The sequence below is a fragment of the Aedes albopictus genome, chromosome 2 (genome assembly GCF_035046485.1).
Source record: "Aedes albopictus strain Foshan chromosome 2, AalbF5, whole genome shotgun sequence".
NCBI classification, from domain to species: domain Eukaryota; kingdom Metazoa; phylum Arthropoda; class Insecta; order Diptera; family Culicidae; genus Aedes; species Aedes albopictus.
The window spans coordinates 280,083,799-280,108,050 of record NC_085137.1 but is presented as its reverse complement, the minus strand read 5'-3'; the positions used below and the strand labels follow the sequence as shown (position 1 = coordinate 280,108,050).

At 38.0% G+C, this 24,252-nt stretch overlaps 1 protein-coding gene across 1 annotated transcript in view; it reads left to right on the top strand.

Annotated features, from left to right (window-relative positions):
* Positions 1 to 4,751: 4,751 nt before the first annotated feature.
* LOC109407039 (apolipoprotein D) overlaps positions 4,752 to 24,252 on the top strand; it is a 49,833-nt gene continuing 30,332 nt past the window's right edge. The window contains exon 1 of the mRNA XM_062851895.1: positions 4,752 to 5,558. Within this exon, the coding sequence (XP_062707879.1) occupies positions 5,430 to 5,558 (129 nt within the window). The 5' untranslated portion in view covers positions 4,752 to 5,429. The remainder of the gene's footprint in view (positions 5,559 to 24,252) is intronic.

Below are 24,252 nucleotides of genomic sequence, written 5' to 3'. Positions count from 1 at the left end.
CAAATCTAATAAGAACTCCGAAATTTTAACAAGAATTTATTTCCAAATAGGGTAAAAATATAATTTGGACATGTATGTAATTTGGACAGGCACGGCGTTGTATGTCTTGTTTCGGAGAGCTTATAAGGGGCTGTCCATAAACCACGTGGTCATTTTTTTGGGACTTTTCAACTTTTCAACGCGCGGGGGGGGGGGGGGGCGTGTTCATTTGTCCATACAAAATTTTTAATTTGTCCATACAAAATGATCATTGGCCGAAACCCCCTATGACCACGTGGTTTATGGACAGCCCCTAAAAGTAGATACTTCTCAATATCGATCATTGGATCAAGTAGACCCGTTTCTGATGACTTACGGTGAAAATACGCCTAACAAGTAAGAATTTACTTCAAAATTATCGAAAAATCGAAATCGAAAAATTATTTCACTAAAACCCCTCAAATGCACAGGTGTATAAGACGACATACACTTCACAGTCACATACAATATTCGCCTCAAAATCGTTGAATGAATAATTGTAAGAAATTTAAAAGCCTTATTGCCATGAAAAATGTTCAATAAAGAAGCATTAGGCAGCCAATCTCTTAAAATTCATCTAGTACGCTCCTCTCCTCTTCTTGGCGTAACGTCCTCACTGGGACAAAGCCTGCTTCTCAGCTTAGTGTTCTATGAGCACTTCCACAGTTATTAACTGAGAGCTTCCTCTGCCAATGACCATTTTGCATGTGTATATCGTGTGGCAAGCACGAAGATACTCTATGCCCAAGGAAGTCAAGGAAATTTCCTTTACGAAAAGATCCTGGACCGACCGGGAATCGAACCCGTCACCCTCAGCATGGTCATGCTGAATACCCGTGCGTTTACCGCCTCGGCTATATGGGCCCCTAACCATCTAGTACGGTGTTGTCCAAAATACATTACAAGTTTTTTACTGTATATATATTTTGGTCATCTGACGAACTACATGGGGATGTTGTACAATTGCATACTTGGAGGCGTATTCTGTGGGTCTGGCGATATTTTCTCTATCTATATGTATAAAAATGCAGTAGCATACGTGGGACCGCGCATAACTTGCGAACGGGTGGTCCAATTTTGGCCGTTTGGTTTTGTTTGGTTAGTTTTCACTCAAGGAAGGTTTATGAGGCAAAAAACATGGGAAAATTTAGAGTTTTTGAAAATCGGGTTTTCATGCATTTTGAACGAGGACTTGGGCTTGGCTAGGGACTTGAAACGTCAAAAAACGCAGTAGGCAAGACAAAGTGTGCCGGGTACAGCTAGTTTTAACTAAAACTGTAATAGTTATCAAAATAGAAGCGGAGACATTAAATCAAATTTTGATTATTTGCAAGAAAATATTTGTTGATTTATGCTACTTCTATGATTTAGCTGTATTCATGGCTAAACATTGAGACAATTGCCCTGTCCAAATTATATATATATATATATATATATATATATATATATATATATATATATATATATATATATATATATATATATATATATATATATATATATATATATATATATATATATATATATATATATATATATATATATATATATATATCTGCGGGTGTCCAAAACATATATTCGGTGTCTAAAATGCAATTCTAACAGGTGATTGGAAATTGTGGTTTTCTCAGCTTAAAATGCTTTCGTTAAGGTTTTTGTCACCAGGAACGCAAAGTACAGTCATATTATAAGCGTATTAGTAACTTTGCGAAATAAGACTAGTTTACAGCATTTTTGAACTCGGTAAGCTGCTGATCGTTTTTGGTGTAGAATTATGCCCTGAGTTCGAAAACGCGAAAGAAAAAAATTACAGTAGAGTGGAAATTTTTTCGACTTTCCATACAAGGTTGATAATTTGAAAGCGATTTTTGTTCTATTTTTAAGCAAAGTCGCTCACTTCAAACATCTCATTCTCCGTAATCAATGCTCCGATTGAGATGAAATTTTTACTGTAACTCGCCTACATATGATATGTTAAATAAACGTCGAGAAAGAATTTTTAAATTGTTTTTATTCTTATTGAAAAAAAAAGCATTTTTTCAAAAAAATTTTGGAATTTTGCTAAAATTTAAGGAGATCATCCCTAAAACTAGCCAATATCTTGAATTTCATCAATCTGCCGCAAAACCTGTATTCAGATGATCGAATGGTATTGTATTCAGCTTTTAATTTATGGAAAAAGATTCAAAATTGGTTGAACAAAACGCAATATATTTGAATTTTAGTAAATTACATATTTTGAAAAGTTGTAAAGCTCGATATTGAGCTAAAACTCAAAAACTGTTCTACTTAAAATTTTTTGAAGGTCGGTTACGAAATCAGCACTAAATTGTGCTTCAAAAATTTTGGTCGTTGACAGAAGTTCACGACTTTCGTTGTATTTTGTAAACTAGTGTAATCAATTGCTTTCTAAGGAAGCAAGGGGATGATTTTTCCAACGTTGTCTTCAGCCTGTCCAAAATACATGAATTACCCTATTGTTGAATTGCTTCACATACTTTCTTGAAGAAAAATCCAAATGCTGACAAAAAAAGTCTTAAGAAATTGCTGTTTGAAATTTTAAAATCACCATTCTATCCTTTCTCCATCCAAACTTCGTCATAAAAATATATAATTTGTTTCCAAAAATAACACAATAGACCCCATGAGTTCATTTAATAATTGCTGCAGAAATTCTATTGAATTTTTATTTAATAATTCTTCTAGGAATGTTAAATGTAGATTTCTTGGAATTCCACACAGACCTCATTCATGTGTCAGCGGTAAATTAAAAGGAGGACCTGGGATCGAATCCCACTCCCGACAAACTCAAAAATATTTGTTCTTCCTTCGGAAGGGAAGTAAAGCGTGGGTCCCGAGATGAACTAGCCTAGGGCTAAAAATCTCGTTAATACAGATAAAAAAAAGGGATTTTTCTGGAAATATCAACAAGCTATATCAAAAGCTTCAATCGGATCAATATGGCAGAATAGCCCAAGTTGGCCTATTCCGGAAGAAGATGAGTTGGGTCTTGTACCATTTGGGCTGGTGTACCTATTTTGGGCACTTGCCACTATAACTAACTAACTAAGTCAATTTCAAACCGATAGAATTGAATTTTTGTATAGAGCTAGGCACGTGCAGTATCTAACTCTATACAAAAACTCAAATCAATCGGTTTGAAATTGACTTAGTTATAGCGGCAAGTGCCCAAAATAGGTACATCTGCCCAAATGGTACAATACCCTACTTTATTTGGATTTTTTTTAAATATTTTTGAATGTCTTCAACTGCCCTTATACAATCAAATGTCTATGAAGTATGTGTTTTTTTTTTCAAATATAATAATTATTAGTTAATCAAATTTGATTAAAAGTGTTTTAGAAATCTTGCTATTAGTTTTTTCATCGTTTTTTGGAAAATTTTGATTTTTCCCGGGATCCCGGGAAATCCCGGGATTTGGAAAATAAAAATCTCGAATCCCGGGATTTTTTTCAGTCCGAGAAACAAGACCCTCTAAGAGTAAGAAGGGTTCTGTTCACCATAGGTTGATCAAATCAGATTTTTTATTTTAATTTTAAAATTTTTAATTTAAATTCATTCTAAAAATGGACCTGTTCATTATATTTTTTTTAATTTCTTGATGTTAAACGGTTTAAATTCAATAATAATGTGTTTTTAATCTGTGAATTAACTGTACTAAGCCAAATTGTCCGTTCCATTAAATGAACAGTCCTTACAACCAATTGGCTTCTTTAGGGATGTTAAAATAATCCCATATTCCGAATCTGCACGTCAAACTGAGCCAAAATCCCAATTTTCATGAATTTTAGAGCCCGGAAAGCTTTTTAAAAATCAAAAGTTTGTATGGATCCGATTTGTTGATTGATACCTAGTCTGATTTTGTACTGGGCGGAGCTGTCAAGCAGCTGCCCAGCTGTCAAAAAGTGACAATGAAAAATCTCTTTAAAATTGATTTTAGGTACCGTAAACCGGGGTCAAATTGATCAGCGGGGTGAAATTGATCTACCCGAAACATTGTAATTCCATACTAGGAACTTTTAAGCGTCGTAATGACCTTAAACTTTTTACGTCATCTGGTTCGTAGATGTCTAGAGATGAGTGTAGACCTTAATTTTTTTAGAAAAAAGTTAGCTCATTTAGCTGAAATCCTTGCTACTAAACAATCGATTACTAATATTAATTGTCCGTTTTAACATTTTTGTGGAGCCTTGGTTGGAAAGTTATGTAGCTAATCAGAACATGAAATAGTTGGAAAACAGTTCATTTTATGATGAAATAGTCATTTATTGTGATAGAAATCACTTATTTCAAATGAAATTGCCTACCTTAAGGCGTTCAAGGGGAAATTTCAAAATTTAATTTTGCATTTTAAGTATTAAATTCACTAGTTGTAAGATTTTAAACGCGTTATTTGGTTTTGGAGGAGTAAAATTAATCGGAGAAGGAAATTTTCCTTTCCAACCGATGCTTAATTGTATACTGATCAATTTCGCCCCAAAGTAAACTTTCCAATTTTTTGATATTTGGAGTTATTTAACTTAAAGTTTAAATTTGTTGAACAAAATTCTGTCACATGGTTCCATGGAGATCCACTGGGTACTGGTTTTACGGAAATTGTTTTGGCAATATTTGGATTGACACTGATGTTATCCGCAAAAGTTGTTTTGAAGTGATCAATTTGACCCCGGATTACGGTTCCAAAATAAAGTTCTAAAGATCTGTAAAAAAAAATCATAGTAGCTCAGAAAAAAGTATTCTTGCGTATAAAATTAAAAAATCAATGTTTTTTTTCAAAATTTAAAACCTTATTCATAATAAATAGTGAAAATAAAAAAAAACTATTTCACAGTATTCATCCCTAAATATACTTTCATACGCCCTAACATATACCAATCAAAACAAAAATAAACAAATAAAATACAACGAAAGCCGATCGGCAAAACACACGATACCGATCTTGCTAAAAACTAGTCGCTTACGGGTCGTCATGTTGTTTGCACACGGTCTACACCTGCTTTGTCTACGGTGGCTTTGAGACAGTGAAATCGATCCTGCACTGCAAGTTCCATGTGTAGATCTCTAAACGTTATACAGTAACAATATAACACACGTAAACTCAGTGATAGTGGACACTTGATTAAAAAATATTCGGTACAACGTAAGAACGATCAAACCATATTAAAGCAGTGACCTTTTTAAGTAAGTCGATGACGGATATTTGTGTTGCTGTTTCATTTTCGAAAGCATTGGGTAATGGTATACGCTGAACGAGCACCACGTGCATTAGGCTGCGATACACAAGCAACATTGGAAGAACACCTTCAACTAAGCTTTCTGAACGGTACAAAAGAGCAAGTGATTTTTTTTCTTATTATATAGACGTAGTGCAGAGTGTCAAGTGATTGGAAATGGAATTTCGACCAACACTTCAGTTATGTACCGTTCTACTGATCGTACAATATCTAAAGATGGCCAATTCATCAGGATTCGGAAAGTGTCCGAACTATCCAACAATGCCTAAATTCAATATGACAAGGGTAAGTTAGCTGGTAGCCAAAAAATAATTTGGAAAACAAATAAGCAAACTACAAATGACTTATGCATAGCTTTCAATCGACCTTCGACTTTTCCATGACCTAAGGTGAGCGACGTTGCTTTCTGTTGCATAAATTCATATCGGGTGGCATGAAGCACATGGCCTTTCCATATGCGACTGTTTACAGCGTTTTTTTTTCTGAGAACGGTGTCAGGCCGGTTCTTATTCTACCTAGTTGAATTTGATGCTTTTCTTTTCAATGTTTTTTCTCATGCCCGACAAAAAAAAACGTTTGAGACGTTTAAGAATCTGAATTAACGCTTCTGTTTTTATTTTTTTTTTGTTCATAGATTAGGAAACTGCCGATGTAGATTTGGTGAAATTGAGCTGCATCTTAATCTTTTTTACCAGGATATTTTTGACATTTTCTTCATACCAATATTTTCTCGTTTTTCATGATCTAAACAAGTTCTTTGAAAAAAAAAATAGATAAAAATTGCGCATTTCCCACCCCCACTGGACCCCTTTCGCAGTTAGTATAAGTACGGAATCGTGAATAAACTGCGATTTTGCATCGAATCGTGTCGGTGTCTTCTGCGCACTTATGCATTACAGGGTGCTGAATAAGTGCGCATAAGACACCGAAACGATGCGATGCAAAATCGCAGTTTTATTCACGACCCCGCACTTATACTAACTGCGAAAGGGGTCCAGTGAGGTGGGAAATGCGCAATAAAAGATATTTGAATAAACTATAATATGCCAATAATTGGCATTGACTATAAAAATAGTTCCTACTGCTCAGCAGGATGCTCATATTTTCATCCTACTGTCAAAAGAGCTTCAAGCGAGTACGTGCGTCTGACTATAAAATCACGAAATTAATCAATGCAGTAATCTTTTGTTATCGAGTTGTCATTATTTTGGTGTTTATATACGCACACCAATGCAACTGCAACGAAAATGTTCGTTTATTCAGCCAAAATGTGTAGCACGAAGCCACATAAATAAACCTATACCTATAATAAAAATACCTATTATTGTAGGTTACTATATGCCAAACAACTTTGCCGAAGACCGCAAAGTGATCCGACGTCTGTGAAAAAAGTTATATCCTAGGCAAAGTGAGGCGAAGTATTGAGATTTCATTATTGATATTATTCCTTTACGTGTACTGGAAAACAACAATAATGATTCGCCTCACTTTAGTGATCAGAAAAGTGTTTCGCATGGATTCAACCTTCAGATCGTGAAAATATCCACGACAGAAGGAAAAGTGCGATTGATTCTGGACTCCCGCTGCACGTAGTCTACCAGCTGCTGCAGTCAGACGCGCCAACTTGGTCAAATTACACTAAGGTCTTTTTTTACACGGCTTTTTTTACACGGTTTCGCGAATTAACACGTTTTTTTTTACACGGATTCGCGAATTAACACGGTTTTTTCAACTTTCTCGCGACGTATTTAAATAGTAATAACTTGCTTATACCAGAGCAATCGGGATATCGGGAAGGCCATTCCTGTGAAACCGCATTGAATTTGGTAGGTATTAGCAAAGTGGAAAGAAAGCATAGAGCGAAAAGATACGATTGTTGCTGTATTTTTGGATCTGAAATGCGCCTTTGAAACAATTTTTCGGCCCTTATTGCTACAAAAAATCAGGCGTTTTGGAATTTCGGGTTCTGCATATAAATGGTTCGAAAGCTATCTGTGTGACAGAATCCAAAGGACTGCATTTAACGATTCTGTTTCGAGTCCCGTGAATCTTGGTGTTCCGCAGGGAAGTGTATTAGGGCCTATTTTATTTATTATGTACATTAATGACATGAGACGAGTCTTACGATATTGTGATATAAACCTTTTTGCAGATGATACCGTGCTATTCATTGCAGCTAAAAGTTTAGGCGAAGCCATATCGCATTTGAATGAAGATTTGCGTTCTCTGAGTAGATGGTTAAAATACAAACAGTTGAAGTTGAACATAGATAAAACTAAATTCATGGTAATTTCGCGTAGCCGAGTAAATGAGAACGTCTCAGTTATAATTGATGATGAGACACTTGAACGCGTTCGGGAAATTAAATATCTTGGCGTGATTATTGATGACAGATTAAAATTTGACTCTCATATTGACAATGTCATCAAGAAAATAGCCAAGAAGTATGGAATTCTCTGTCGACTGAAGAACGAATTAACAATAGCTAGCAAGATACATTTGTATAAATCAATCATCTCTCCCCACATAGACTTCTGCTCTTCCATTTTGTTTCTAGCTAATGGAACACAAATATCGAGATTGCAGCGATTGCAAAATAAAATAATGCGTTTGATTTTGAGATGTAATCGATTCACATCCTCTTCTTTCTTATTGGATGCCCTACAGTGGCTATCAGTGAAGCAAAGAATTGTGTTTTTAACTTTGGTGTTCATTTTCAAGATAGTTAATGGTTTGCTGCCTCGATATTTGTGTGATCGAATTGAAAGAGGAAGTGACATTCATAGGTATAATACTAGAAACGCGGATGACGTAAGAACACAACATTTTTTGAACGGTGCTTCACAAAATTCCCTATTTTATAAAGGTATTAATGTTTTCAATTCGATGCCTACACACATAAAACTAGCACCCACATTATCTCGGTTCAAGAGACTGTGTATTTCACACGTCAAAGCTGCCTTTTGAACAGCTACCCTGTTGAATTTTTAATACTTGACTAAATTTGTATCTTGACGAAGTTTCTGCAAACGGATATTTTTGTGTGAACATTTTTGAACAACCTTTTATTATTTATTGAGGCACCAATAAACTATAATGTTCGCCTCGATGATGATGATGGAATTTTATTGTATTGACGTAATTTATTCTATTTTTTGTGTAGTCTACAAAAGTTTGAGTCTCGCGCGCGGTGACAGGTATAAATAACATTTTTGTATTTATTTATCATATGGAATATTTGTACTGTTGAAGGATTCTGTAGATTAGTAGTGAGTTGTCTAGTTGAATGTCGGGAATTTCTTGAGAATGAGAATATTGCCGACTGTTTTGACATCGCGCGAACGTTATCAATCCTCGCAATATTTTTGATTTTCTGATTTTTCATGATCACTAGTAATGCTTACAAACATCTGTAGTTGAGAGCATCAGTATTTTAAAATTTATGTTTTTGCTGTATAGTATGACAAATTATAATGTTGTTTATATCTGTAAAAATAATCAGACCGTATTAAGTTTGCAAATCTTATTACATTGTTTATAATTAATAATTATCTTAAAGATATATCGTCTAGCTCAAACCTTTGTAGGGGTATGTGGCGGGACCATCATCATCATCATCATCAAGTGTCTAGAAGGGAACTCTTACTAGGACACTTAGCTTAGGACTTTAGGAAGAAATGGAATTTATGGGAAAGGGTTGCAAGGGAGTTGAAAAGTGGTATGAGGTGAAGGCGGATGATGATGTAAGAGGTCTGCAGGAAAGGGATGTGTGGGGGGGGGGTTCTGTTTCTTGAAGGGGGTGGGGGGGTGCTCTGTTTCTGGAAGGGGGGGGGGGGTTAATATATGGGGGGCAGTGAATCAAAATTCAACCATCGCGCAACAATAACGACAATGTCGCAACCTGAATTTGTTGCGACATTCTACCCAATGCGACATAGGCTTGTCCCAACTTGAACATAATAGGACAAAGATCGTGCACCACGAGTTTAGAGATTTTTGAGGCTTGCATTGGAATATTCGAGCGGTAACTTCGAGTCGGTAAACACTGCAACGATGCTGAATATGTATCATCAAAAAGTTTCGATTTTGGATTGGTAATAATTGATTATTCACGAGTTGAAAAGTACGCAACAAATTCAGCTTCCGTTTTGTCTGCAACAAAAAATTTCGAGATCATGTCATTATCTGTTACCAGTTGGGATAAAGAGTAATCGCCGTGTCTTCTTTGTTGTTTGTTTTGTGCCTCTTTTGTCTGACAATTCTCTTCACTGATGGGGGGCTAGGAGGAATTAAATGGGGGGTTTCCTAAAGGTGATTTCTGGAGTATGGTTCAGCGTCCTACAGGTCCATGGAGCATAGTTCTGAAGAGAAGTAATTTTCAAGGATATTCTAGGGAACTTCCGCGAATATAGGCCTTAAGATCTACAAGCGTAATCGATGGATTGTAGTCACATTACTGATATGGTGCAACATCATACAGGTATTTAGACCACAGTTCTGTAAAGACGTAGTTTTCAAAGATATTGTAGGACCTCCAAGAACTTCCGAGAGTACAGTCCTGAAAATCTATGAGCGTAATCAATTAATTATTGCTATATTATTGATGCGGTGTACCATCCTACAGATCCATGGAGCATGGTTCTGTAGAAAACTACTTCCTAAATATGCTCTAGGTCATCCAAGAATGTCCGCGAATAAAGAATTCAACATCTACAAGCGTAACAAATGAATTTTTGTTACATTACTGATACAGTGTAACATCCTACAGGTCCATGGAGCATAGTTCTGAAGAGATATTATTTTCAAGGATATTCTTGGGCATTCAAGAACTTCCGCGAGCAGTGGCCTTCAGATCTACAAGCGTAATCGATGGATTGTAGTTACATTACTGATACGGTGCAACATCTTACAGATCCTTAGAGCATAGTTCTGTAGAGACTTACGTTTCCAAGATATTCTAGGACCTCCAAGAACTTCCGCGAGTACAGGCCTGAACATCTACGAGCGTAATCAATTAATTGTTGCTATATTACTGATGCAGTGTAACATCGTGCAGGTCCATGAAGCATAGTTCTGAAGAGAAGTTATTTTAAGGATATTTTAAGACATCCAAGAACTTCCGCGAACGAAGGTCTTACGATCTACAAGCGTAATCGATGGATTGTAGTCACATTACTAGTACGGTACAGGTCCTTACAGCATAGTTCTGTAGAGACGTAGTTTTCAAAGATATTCTAAGATCTCCAATAACTTCCGAGAGTACAGGCCTGAAAATCTACGAGCGTAATCAATTAATTATTTCTATATTATTGATACGGCGTAACATCCTACAGGTCCATGGAGCATAGTTCTGAAGAGATGTTGTTTTCAAAGATATTCTTGGGCATCCAAGAACTTCCGCGAATAAAGGCCTTAAGATCTATAAGCGTAATGGATGAATTGTAGTCACATTACTGATACGGTGCAACATCCTAAAGGTCCTTAGAGTATAGTTCTGTAGAGACGTAGTTTTTAAAGATATTCTAGGACCTCCTAGAACTTCCGAGAGTTCAGGCCTGAAAATCTACGAGCGTAATCAATTAATTGTTTCTTTATTATTGATACGGTGTAACATCCTACAGGTCCATGGAGCATAGTTCTGATGAGAAGTAATTTTCAAGAATATTCTAGGGCATCCAAGAACTTCCGCGAATAAAGGCCTTAAGATCTACAAGTGTAATGGATGGATTGTAGTTACATTACTGATACGGTGCAACATCATACAGGTCTTTAGAGCATAGTTCTGTAGAGACGTAGTTTTTAAAGATATTCTAGGACCTCCAAGAACTTCCGAGAGTTCAGGCCTGAAAATCTACGAGCGTAATCAATTAATTTTGGCTATATTATTGATGGGGTGTAACATCCTACAGATCCATGGAGCATAGTTCTGTAGAAAAGAAATTTCCCAAATATGCTCTAGGTCATCCAAGAATTTCCACGAATAAAGAATTCAAGATCTACAAGCGTAACAAATGGATTTTTGTCACATTACTGATACTGTGTAACATCCTACAGGTTCATGGAGCATAGTTCTGAAGAGAAGTTATTTTCAAGGGTATTCTAGGAAAACCAAGAACTTCCGCGAGTAGTGGCCTTAAGATCTACAAGCGTAATCGATAGATTGTAGTTACATTACTGATATGATGTAACATCCTACAGGCCTTCAGAGCATAGTTCTGTAGAGACGTACTTTTCCAAGATATTCAGGACCTCCAAGAACTTCCGCGAGTATATGCCTGAAGATCTTCTAGCGTATTCAATCAATTGTTGTTACATTACTGATACGGTGTAAAGTCATACAGATTTATTGAACACGGAGATGTCATTTGCAAAGATGTTCTAGGTCATCCAAGAACTTCCACGAGATAAGGTCTTAAGATCAGAATCAAGCATAATCAATAGATTATTGTAATATTACTGATACGGTACAACATCCCACAAGTTCATGGAGCATGGTTCTGTAGAGAACTTTTTTCCAAAGAGATTCTAGGTCATCCAGAATTTCCACGAGTGCAGAATTTAATATCTACAAACGTAATTGATGTATTTTTTTTTCTATATATTTAATATGGTGTAACACCTTACAGGTCCATGGAGGATGGTTCTGCAGAGAAGTTATTTTCAAAGATGATCTAGTAATCCAAGAACTTCTACGAGTCAAGGCCTCAAGATCTATGAACAAAATCGATCGGTAATTGTTGCATTACTGATGCCATGTAACATCCTATAGGTCTATGAAGCATGGTTCTGTAGAGATCTACTATCCAAAAACAATCTAGATCATTCTAGAACTTCTGCAAGTAAAAGCCGTAAGGTCTACAAGTATTAAAATGAAATGTTGTTACATAACTGATGCGGTGAAACATCCTAAAGGTCCTTGGCGCAAGATTCCGTTAACGTCTGCTAGGTCTTCCAGATCATCTTTGAAAATTATTTCTCTACAGAACTATGCTCCCTGGACCTGTAGGGCGCTACACTGTATTAGTAATGTGATAACATACCATTGATAACGCTTGTTTATATTCAGGTCCTTACTCATGGAAGTTCTTGGAGGTCTTAGAAGATCTTTGGAAATTATTTCTCTACAGAATTATGCTCCCTGGACCTGTAGGACGCTACACTGTATTAGTAATGTGACAATGAACCATTGATAACGCTTGTAGATATTCAGGTCTTTACTCATGGAAGTTCTTGGAGGACCTAGAACATCCGTGGAAATTATTTCTATACAGAAAAATGGTTCATGAACCTGTAGCATTCTACAACGTATTAGAAATGTAACAACAATCCATTGATTACGCTTGTAGATCTTAAGGCCGTTACTCGCGGAAGCTCTTGGAGGTCCTAGATCATCCTTGGAAATTATTTCTCTACAGAACTATGCTCCCTGGACCTGTAGGACGCTACACTGTATCAGTAATGTGACAACAAACCATTGATAACGCTCGTAGATCTTCAGGTCTTTACTCATGGAAGTTCTTGGGGGACCTAGAACATCTGTGGAAATTAGTTTCTTACAGAAAAATTGTTCATGAACCTGTAGTATGTTACAACATATCAGAAATGTAACAACAATCCATTGATTACGCTTGTAGATCTTAAGGCCTTAACTCGCTCAATGCTCAATGGACCTCTGTGATGTTACAACGTATCGGTAATGTAGCAATAAACCGTTGGCTATGTTTGTAGTTCTTGTGGCCTTTACTCGCGGAAGTTTTTGGAGATCAAAATTGGAGGTCAAGTTTGAAAATTATTTATTTACAGATGATTTTGTGGCTATATCGGTCTCTTTCTACTCATAAGTATAAGGGAGTAGAGATCAAAGTGGATAATGAAATGATAGATATGATAGAATTCGCTAGGTAGCGAACAAGTGTGAAAATTTTTTAGAAGGTGAAATTCATTGAAAGAAAAGTGTTCTATCCAATAAGATCGATAAAGCTAATAGGAAGAACACGCCGCGATATAGGCATACCTCTATGAACGGAGTGCGAATTCCGAAGAAGCTACCGATCGATAGAATTTGTGATGAAAACAGAACAATACATAGGCAGTCGGGTGCCTAAAACTTTTGCCAGTCTTGGTAAGGTGGTATGAACTACCAACCAAGCCGATCTGTTTAAAAGCACAGGTCGCACGGCAGAAGTTTCACGCATTCGATGTATTCGTTCAATACATGGCCTACTTGCCTAATTTCACCTTCTAAAAAATTTTCACACTTGTTCGCTACCATTCGCTAGGTATCATATAGGTCTATCATATCTATCATTTCATTATCCACTTTGATCTCTACTCCCTTATACTTATGAGTAGAAAGAGACCGATATAGCCACATAATCATCAAGTTAATTATAGAATACGGTCGATAAATCAGTACATGATATGAAAAGTTTATTTATAGAACAATGCTCCGTAGACCTGTAGGATGTTGAACAGTATCAGTGATGTAACAACAATCAATTGATTACGCTCGTAGATATAAAAGCCTTTACTCGCGAAAGTTCCTGGGTGTCCTGGAACATCTTTCTCTACACCACCATGCTTCGTGGACCTGTAGGGTGTTGACAGTCTCCTTGATTCTTCATTTCGTCCGTCTAGACAGTCCTTAACACCCCAAAATATCCTTTGCGATCTTCCTTTGAAACAGTATGCACTCTGCTCCCCATAACCCATCCCTTGTCTCCTTCCCCACTAACCCCTAGATTCAACCCACTAATCCCCCCCTTCCTTATTAACTCTCTAATGGTCGTAAGCACCAACGCAGTTTATACGAGATTTAATACCGATTTTCAAAAATCCAGATTAAATTTTAATACTCCATTCGGTAAGCATCAAAGAGCTCCAAGAGAGGATTTAACAAAGGAAGCACGCAGCCATCCTCTCTCGCTTGTCGTGATAGTCCAGCTCGCAGAAATGTCAAATTAGCGGGTGTTTATTTACTCTTTTCTTACAAAAAAAAAAGAAGTTTGTTCCTCCTGCGTGATAAACCGTGATCGACAGCCGGCGCCCGAGCTATCAGTGGCTTCATCGTTATCCACCTTCCCCTGCCGAACGCGGGAATCGGTAACCGGCGCCCCCGCTGTTCGTGGCCTACGAAATTTGCAGATTTTTGCTGCTACTGCTGTCGTTCAGATTGTCAAGTACGACCCGGATGTTCAGTGCGAATTCTGCGTCGGAGGTGTCTGAAGATTCGTACCAGGATCTCGTCGTTTGTTTTTTTGAGATTTTTTGTCTTTTGGGAGCAAGCGTAACCGCACCACAGTAAGGTGAAATTTGTGGTCTTTTTAGTTGCGGTTCCGTTGGGTTGCGGTTCCTGAGATCGATGAAACTGGATATGGGGTGGGACTTACTCCCCGGACATCCCTTCGAGGATGCCCACCCGTGCCATTTCGAGTTTCTTTGCCTAGATTTGACTGTGGCGGGAATTGCGCGATGAGCGTTGGATACATATCGCAGTTCTGAAATACCCACCGAGGATAAGTGGACATTATCAGACTGCCCCACCGCTGTCAGTTTTCCGGATAAAAAAACTTTCGATTATAGCGTTAATTGCAGCACAGATGTTGAATTGTAGCTGGAGCCATAGGAGTAAAACATCACGAGGTCTCTGCTGCAAAGATCTGCTTTTGCTTCCAGTGATGTTCCCAGAATTTCCAATCTCAAACATAAGTTTTAACAGGAATGAACGATTTATGCAGCTTGTATTTTGCCAGCAGAAAAAGCAGTAGCACCGGGTACTACTTAAGAAGCTCTTTCCCTGGTTTTCTTCCATTAATTCAGTAAATCATAATTGTATTAGTTTCCTGGATATTCCTGCCAGAAATCACTGAACAAAATTCGTTCCGATATTCCTACTTATTTTCCGAGGTATTACAAAATGTTCCGTAAATTATTGTTGTGAAATTTCCTACAGAAGTGCATCAAAATATTGCTCCCGGAGTTCCTCAAAACACAATTCATTCTGTGAGTCAAAATTTCTATGGAAATTCTAAGGAATCTCATCATCAAGAAATACCTCGAGAAATTCTTCCGGGAATTGATCCAAAAATTCTTCCTGAAAATTCTTAACAACTTCTGATGGGAATTCCTCTACAAATTCGTCCAGAAATTCTTCCGGGAATTAGTCCAGAAATCCAAATAAATTTCTTCAGAATTCACTCTTGGAATACCTCTAGAAAGTTCTCTGAGAATACTTCCCGAAATTATTCCAGGAATTCCTCCAAAAAGTCCTCCGGTTATTCCTTCAGAAATTCCTCAAGAAACTCCTCCGGAAATTCCTCCAGAAATTCTTCCGTAAATTCCTCAAAAAAATCCCAATGGGAATTAATCCAAAAATTTCTCCGGGAATTTCTCAAGAAAATATTCCGGAGATTTCTCCAGAAATTTCTCGAGGAATGCCTTCAGAAAAACATCTAGGAATTTCCCCAAAAATTCCTCTGGGAATTCATATAGAAATTTCTCAGTAAATTTCTCCAGGAATTGTTCCAGAATATTTGTTTTTGAATTCCTCCAGACATTTCTTCTTGAAGTTCTGCAAAAATTTCTTCAGGAATTTCTCCAGGATTTTTTCGGAAATTCCTCAGGGAGTTCTTCCAGGAATTCCTCCAGGAATACCTCCAGATAGTTCTTTGGATTTTTTCTGGAAATTTTGTAAGGAATTCATTCAGACATTTAACCAGGAATTCTTCAGAAGTTCTTCTGGGAAGTCCTTCAGAAATTCTTCTGGGAATTCTTCCACAATTTCTTCCGCAAACTGCTAAAGCAATTCCTCAATAAATTCCTTCAAAAACTCCTCTGAAAACTCCCGAAAAAATGCCACCGGGAAATCCTTCAGAAACTCTTCCGGTAACTCCTGCAGTAACTTCCTCAGAAATTTCTTAGTGAATTTCTCAAAAAAAAAAAAAAATCTTCGGAATCCCTCCGTAACTTCTCCGGAAATCGCTCTAGAATCTCCTCCGGGAAGTCCACCAGAAATTCCTACGGAAATTTCTCTAGAAAATTGTCCGTTTACTCTTCTTAAAATTACCCAAGGAATTACTCGAATTTTCATTGGGAATCCCTCCAGAAATGTCTTTGAGAATTCCTTCTTCCATTTTTTTTTTCTGAGAGTTCCTTCAGAAATTTCTCTTAGAACTTTGCAGAGGTTCATCTTGAAATTAAAAAAAAACTGTCCGGAAATCCCTTAAGATATTTTTTTGGAAATTCCTCCCGAAATTTCTTCGGAATTCCTTTGAGGATTTCTCCACGAATTCGATTGAGGATTCTCCTGGAATTCCTTTGCGGACTCTTCCAGGAATTCCATCGGGATTCCTCCAAAAAATCTTTTTGGTATACCACCAGGAATTCCTTTGGGTATTTTTCAAGGAATTCCTTCATGGGCTTTTCCTGGAACTCATTGATCGCTGAAAACCTTTCCCAGAGCAAATTTCTGGCTACGCCATTGCCTCCTGTAATTCCCCGATGCTTCATCTAGGAATTTCTTCGGTAATCTTCCAGAAATTCCTTCATGGATTCCTCCAGGAATACCTACGTGGATTCGTTTACGAATTCATTCGGGTATTATTTCAGGAATTCCATCGACGATTCCTTCAGGAATTCCTTCGAAGATTCCTCCAAAAACTTCTTTTTTCCTGTTTTCTGTCATTCCTTCGGGAATTCCTCCTGCAATTCTTCCAGGAATTAATACAGGAATTTTTTTCGGGAATTCCTCCGGAATTCCTTTAGAAGTTCCTCCAAGTTCCAAGTTCTTCCGAAATTCTTATGGGAATTTCTTTAAGAAATCCATCGGAGGAGTTCCTGGAGAAACTCCTGGAGGAATTCCCGAAGAAATTCTTGAGTGAATTCCCGAAATAATTCCAGCAGGAATTCTCGGAGAAAATCCTGGAGGATTCTTCGAAGAAATTCCTGGTAGAATCCTCGACGGAATTCCTGGCGGAATTCCCGAAGCCCAAAGATATTCCTGGAAGAATCTCCATTGGAATTCCTGGAGGAATTCCCGAAAACATTCCTGGAGGAATTCCCATAGAAATTCCTTGAGGAATTCCCAAAGAAATTCCTGGAGGAATTTCCGGAGAAATTTCTGGAAGGAATTTCTGGAGGAATCCCCGAAGAAGTTCCTGAAGCAATTTCCAGAGAAACACCTGGAGAATTTCCCGGAGAAACTCCTGGAGGAATTCCCAGAGAAATATCTTGAGGAATTCCCGAAGAGATTTCTGGAGGAATTCCCGAAATAATTCCTGGAGAAATTCCTGAAGGAATTCCTGAAGGAATTCCTGGAGGAATTCCTGAAGGAATTCCTTGGAAAATTTCTGAATTAATTCCCGGAGGAATTTTCGAAGAAATTCCTGCAGTAATTCCCAAGAAATTCCTAGAGGGATTCCCGAAAAAAATCCTGGAGGAATTCCCGAAGTAATTCCAGCAGAAATTCCCGGAGAAATCCTTAGTGGAATCCCCGAAAAATTCCTGGAGGAATTCTCGAAGAAATACCTGAAGGAATCCCCAAAGGAATTTCAGGAAAAAATCCTGGAGAAATTTCTGGAGGAATCCCCGAAAAAATTCCTGGAGGATTTCCCAAAAAAAAATCCAGGAGGAATTCCCGAAGAAATTCCTGGAGGTATTCCCGGAGAAATTTCCGGAGATATCCCCGGAATAATTTCCGGAGAAATCCTCGAAGAAATTCCTGGAGGAATCCCCGAAGAAATTCCTGGAGGAATTCCCGAAGTAATTTTTGCAGAAATTCCCTCAGAAATTCCCGAAGAATTCCATTAGGAATTCCCAGAGAAATTACTGGAGGAATCCCAGGAAGAATTTCCGGAAAAAAAATCCTGGAGGAATCCCCAAAGAAATTCCTGGAGGAATTCCCGAAGTAATTCCAGCAAGAATTCCCGGAGAAATCCTTAGAGAAATTTCCGAAAAATTCCTGGAGAAATCCTCGAAAGAATTCCTGAAGGAATCTTCAAAGGAATTCCAGGAGGATTTCCCGGAGAAATTTCTGGAGAAATCCCCGAAAAAAATCCTAGAGGATTTCCCAAAAAGTTCCTGGAGGAATTCCCAAAAAAAAAAAAATCCTGAAGGTATTTCCGGAGAAATCTTCGAAGGAATTCTTGGAGAAATCCCCGAGGAGTTTCCGGAAAAAAAAAATCTGGAGGAATTCCCGAAGAAATTTCTGGAGGAATCCCCGAAAAAAATCCTAGAGGATTTCCCAAAAAAAATCCTGGAGGAATTACCGAAGAAATTCCTGAAGGTATTTCCGGAGAAATCCTCGAAGGAATTCTTGGAGAAATTCCCGAAGAAATTCCTGGAGGAATTCCCGAAGAAATTTCTGGAGGAATTCCCTTAGGAATTCCTGGGGGAATTTCCCGAAGAAATTCCTGAAGGTATTTCCGGAGAAATCCTCGAAGGAATTCCTGGAGGAATTCCCTTAGGTATTTCTGGGGGAATTTCGAACAATTCCATTAGGAATTCCCAGAAGAATTACTGGAGGAACTCCCGACGAAATTTCTGGAGGAATTCCCGATGAATCCCCGAAGAAATTACTGGAAACATCCCCGAATGAATACCCTTAGGAATCCCCGGGGGAATTTGCGGAGGAATCATGGAAGGAATTCTTGGGGAATTCCTGGAGAAATCCATTAGGGAATTTCCGGAGGAATCTCTGTCGGAATGACCAGAGGAGTCCTTGGAATTGAGGAATTCCCGATGAAATTAAGAGAAGAATCCTTGTTAGAATCCTTCTTGGAATCCTCAAAGAAAAACCTGGAGGAATACCCGAAAGAATTACTGAAAGAATCCTCGAAGGAATACCCTAAGGAGTCCGTGTAGAAGTTTGCGTAGGAATTCCTGGGGGAATTCGTGGAAGAATTCCTGAAAATTTTCCCGGAGGAATCTCAGTCGAAATTACCAGAGGAATCCCTGGAGTAATTCCTGGAAGATTCCATGTTGGAATTTCCAAAACAATTCCTGGAGAGGTTTTTGAAGGAATTTCCGTAGAAATTGCTGGAGAAATCCCGGAAGAATTCCTGCAGAATTGTCTGAAGAAATTCCTGAACGAATCCCCGGAGGAATTTCTGGTGAAATTTTGAAGGAATACCTGAAAGAATCTTTGAAGAATCGCCGGAATTCCATGAGAAAACCGGGAGGAATTCCTGGAGGCATCATCGATTGAATCTTTGGAAGAAACCCTCCAGCAATGCCAAGAAAAATATATTAAAAACATAATTCCCAGCCAGAATAAATTATGAATCTCTGCGGAAACTATGAAGGAATTTTGGGATGAATATGTATATTCTTATATGAACTTGTTAAGGCAGCTCATAAGGGGATCCAATCCTGCTATCGATTCACCAGGTTCCTGGCCAGCAAGCAGCAATCTCCCGATTAAACATGCGAAAACATCACTGATCGTACTGCAGTCCATGATGTTTCTTCCCGTAGCTAACATTGAAACAAAAGGGATCTCTGACGACGTTTCCCATCACATGTTAGGAGAAAACTTTGTAGCCACTGCCTTTCAAATCTTCTCTGCACATCCTACGGGAAACTCCCGGTTGAGTCGCTAATCACGGCGCACGTCCATCCCCAGGAGTAGTTGGAGGTTCTTATCCGTCTTTTCCGAAAGCATCGGTCGGCAGCACAGACTTCTGCTGTTTTTTGTTTTGTTTTTCTTTGACGGTTCTACGAGGGCGTAGTATGCGGTGCCAATTAATTTCCGCACGCAGCCAGTTCATGTAAATCCGAGATTTAATTTTAGTGCGCCGAAATCGGCGCACTAAAGTTAAATCTCAGATTAAAATCAAGGATAATACCGTTTGGTGCTTAGGAAAATCGAGGATAATACGTGATTGGCGTCTAGTACGCTGTGGAGCTTACCGCCATAAAACAAACCTCGAATATCTAATATTTTCAGATTTCCCTCAGTTTTTTTTTACACGGATTCCCGAATTAGCACGGTATTTTTTACACGGTTTCGCAAATTAACACGGTTTTTTTTTACACGGTTTCGCGAATTGACACGGTTTTTTTTACACGGTTTCGCGAATTAACACGGTTTTTTTTACACGGTTTTTTTTTTACACGGGACGTATCCCCCGTGTAAAAAAAGACCTTAGTGTATTGGGGGGGGGGGGGCAAAGCATGGTTTTTCTGATTTTTTGTATGGGAAAATCGAAAAATCGTCAAATATTAGGGGGGCAAAACCATGCTTGCCCCCCCCTAAGTTGGCGCCTATGGCTGCAGTGGTTTCGAGTAAAAGTACTGTCACAGACAAACAGACGTAACACCTTGAACGATTTTTATGGAAATCTATCGCCTAGTTCACACTACCACCAGCTGGTGGAAAAGTTGCACGAATCACTGTGTTGTGCAATATCGCCAACAGAAGGCGCTAGTGTGAAACGTCAAACGCATAGAAAAACTATGCGCGCGCCTCTGGATGTGAAAGCCACAACTATGAAAATTTAAAATGTTCGTTGAAAGCGTAGTCGATGGAAATTTCGCAAGTGTTACGTCTGTTTGTCTGTGGTACTGTTGTTACCCAAATCATCCCGATATAGAGAAACGAGAAAAGATATTATAGTACAAGATACAGATTGTCGCTCTCGTCGCTGTCCGCAACATCCCGGGCCACATCTGTCAAACGATTTGTTTACACGATCAGCTGCTGGCGATGGAAGGCTAACATGTGAAAACGTCTGATATAGAATATTTCAATCTCCATCTACACTCAGAAATAAAAGTATACACGGAATTACTATTATTTATGCATTTTGTATTCACATCTCTCTCACTCTCGTTTTGTTTTCATGCTATCTGCCGTTTAGCCTGGGTTGAAGAGAAGTGTTTCGTCAACCCAGGCGAAGCACCAGATAGCATGAAAACAGAAAGAGAGTGAGAGAGATGCGGATACAAAATGCATAAATAATAGTAATTCCGTGTATACTTTTATTTCTGAGTGTAACTGACTAAATCTTATGGAATTTCAATACTAAAATTGATGCTTCAAGTAATCTGAACCGAATATTAACCATGTTTTTTTTTATTTAATCGTCTAGCCACAATTTAATGAAAAATTATCTTATTTAGTTTTATGAAACTTGAAATCCATTTGTGCGAAAAAGTATGTTAGGATGTCAACAAACGTTGGGATAGAAACATTGAGAGGCAAATCAGAGACACTAGGGATCCCAATGCAAATAGTGTTGATTTACGTCGATGATCAGCATAATCGGTGTTCGAGACATCCACATTCAGATTTGACAGATATGTACCTGATATGTTGCGGCGCCGGAACAATGCCCGAATAAAACGGTATCATAAAATTGTGATAAAGCGTATCGTTTTTTGATTATACGTGGTATCATAAAATGTATGATACAATATCATACACTTGAATCATATCAATGATTAGAGTTATCATATTCGGAATTTGAATGATAGACCGAATGGGTTGTTAAGTATAGTTACCATTCAAAAATAGCTTTTTTCTCGAACAAAATTTCTGCCAAATTATTCGTGTTATAATCACTTTATCATTTGATTAACGATTTACCGAATAATAAAAACAAATCTGAAATATTTCAAAACTCTACTTTATCGGCTTGAAATAAAAAAACACCCCTGCAGTTTCCACTGCTGTCAAAGCGTGGACGAGGTTCATGACGTCATGCTGTGTTGTTTTTGTGCTGAAAGTTTATTTTTAACTTTGGAGGCCACGACTCGTATCGCGATTCGAACTGTAGACTGGTGCTGGGATTTCCATTCCCCTTCGCGCGTTGCTGGTGAACCATATCGACACGGTGCTCGCGGGTTATTCAAACCCAATGATATGAAAGTACCTAGAACTGGAACATCTGATATCGAAATATACAGGGTAAGTTAGTTCAGTTGTTAGCCAGTGAGAGCGCCTACAGCTAGTTAAGGAATAATTGCACAGTGACCATCGATCGTGCCGCCGATGCACACAGTGCCCTAGAAAATACATTGAAATAAGATTCCTCTTACGGCACGGTGCATGGATTTTCCTATTCTGCTCATATCGACGGAGAGGATAATACGGGACTTCAGGTCCTGTAATGAAGCTGGTGACAAATGCGAGTGTCACATAAAAAGTTTGCTAATGCTAAAAGTGACCACAAAGTAATTATTTTGAGCTTTCTCATATGTAGGAAACCAAAGAAAATGCTTCCCAACTCTTGCTAAGTGCAGCCTTGTGGAATTTTCACTCTATTAGTGAAAACAAGTGCTATATTTTCTAGCTTATGAGAGAAAAAAGATTATAAACAATCATATATTTATTATTAGACATATCATTATCATTTGTGCTATGATACCGGTAAAGTATTGAAAAATTGCAATTCTACAACCCGTATCATTCGATCATAGTGCTATGACTATCTATATCATTATCATTCAGTGAATTGAATGCGTATGATATGTACGATAACATGAATTGTAAAAATCTATGCGGGTGGTTACACTAGCGACAATCAGCGTTACCAGATCTACGGAAATTTCCGTGGATCTACGGAATTGCGCTTATTTTACGGAACTACGGATCCGTAGAATAAATCTACAGAAAACCCGGTTTTTATACGGAAACCTACGGAAAGCTATGGGAAATCTACGGATTTTCAACCTGAATCTACGGAATAAAAATTCTGAAAATCTCCCCCCCCCCCCCCACTTGTGAAAAAATCTGACATCACTGGCGACAATCTTTATCTTGTACTATAGTCTATTTTATGAGGCTAGTCAAACGACAGAAATGTCGCAACTCAATTTGGATTAGTGCAAATTGTTGCGCTTAATTAGCTTAATGATGCGCAACAGAAAAAATAGATTCAAATTTACTTCGCAGCTGCAACTTCGCATGTGCTTCTAGCGCCGACTTCGATTTGGTGGTGCGACGATAATATGAGTAGAAAGAGCCCGATACAGCCACAAAATCATCAAGTTAATTATAGAATAGAATAGGGTCGATAAATCAGTATATGATATAAAAAGTTTGGCTTAAAAAGAAAAGTGTTCTATCCAATAAGATCGAAAAAAGCTAATAGGAAGAACACGCCGCGATATAGGCATACCCCTATGAACGGAGTGCGAACTCCGAAAAAGCTACCGATCGATAGAATTTGTGATGAAAACAGAACAATACATAGGCAGTCGGGTGCCTGAAACTTTTGCCAATCTTGGTAAGGTGGTATGAACTACCAACCAAGCCGATCTGTTTAAAAGCACAGGTCGCACGGCAGAAGTTTCACGCATTCGATGTATTCGTTCAATACATGGCCTACTTGCCTAATTTTACCTTCTATAAAATTTTCACACTTGTTCGCTACCTAGCGAATTCTATCATATCTATCATTTCATTATCCACTTTGATCTCTACTTCCTTATACTATGAGTAGAAAGAGACCGATATAGTCACAAAATCATCAAGTTAATTATAGAATATGGTCGATAAATCAGTATATGTTGAACATAAACTTTGTGTTTATTGTACATGGATTGCTTGTTCTTGCTGCAAATGCAGTCCTCCATTTAAAATTATAATGTGAAGTACACTTATTTCACGCAAACTCATACTTTTGCCATCACGAATTTAGTTATTTTGATTTGCAAATTATTATTATTATTAATATTTATTAAAGACACTTTACCACTTATGTGGCATTCGTGTCTGAGAGTTGCAAATGATGTTTCAAAGAACAATTAGTTTTACTTTCAATAAACATTTTTTGCTACTCAAGACTAGATCGTGAAAGAAAAGTAGAGCTAGCGCAAAATATGAGCGCTTCGCCACAGACAAACAGACGTAACACCTTGAACGATTTTCATGGAAATCCATCGCCCAGTTCACACTACCACAACCTGGTGGAAAAGTTGCACGAATCACTGTGCTGTGCAATATCGCCAACAGAAGGCGTGTCTGTGAATATATTTT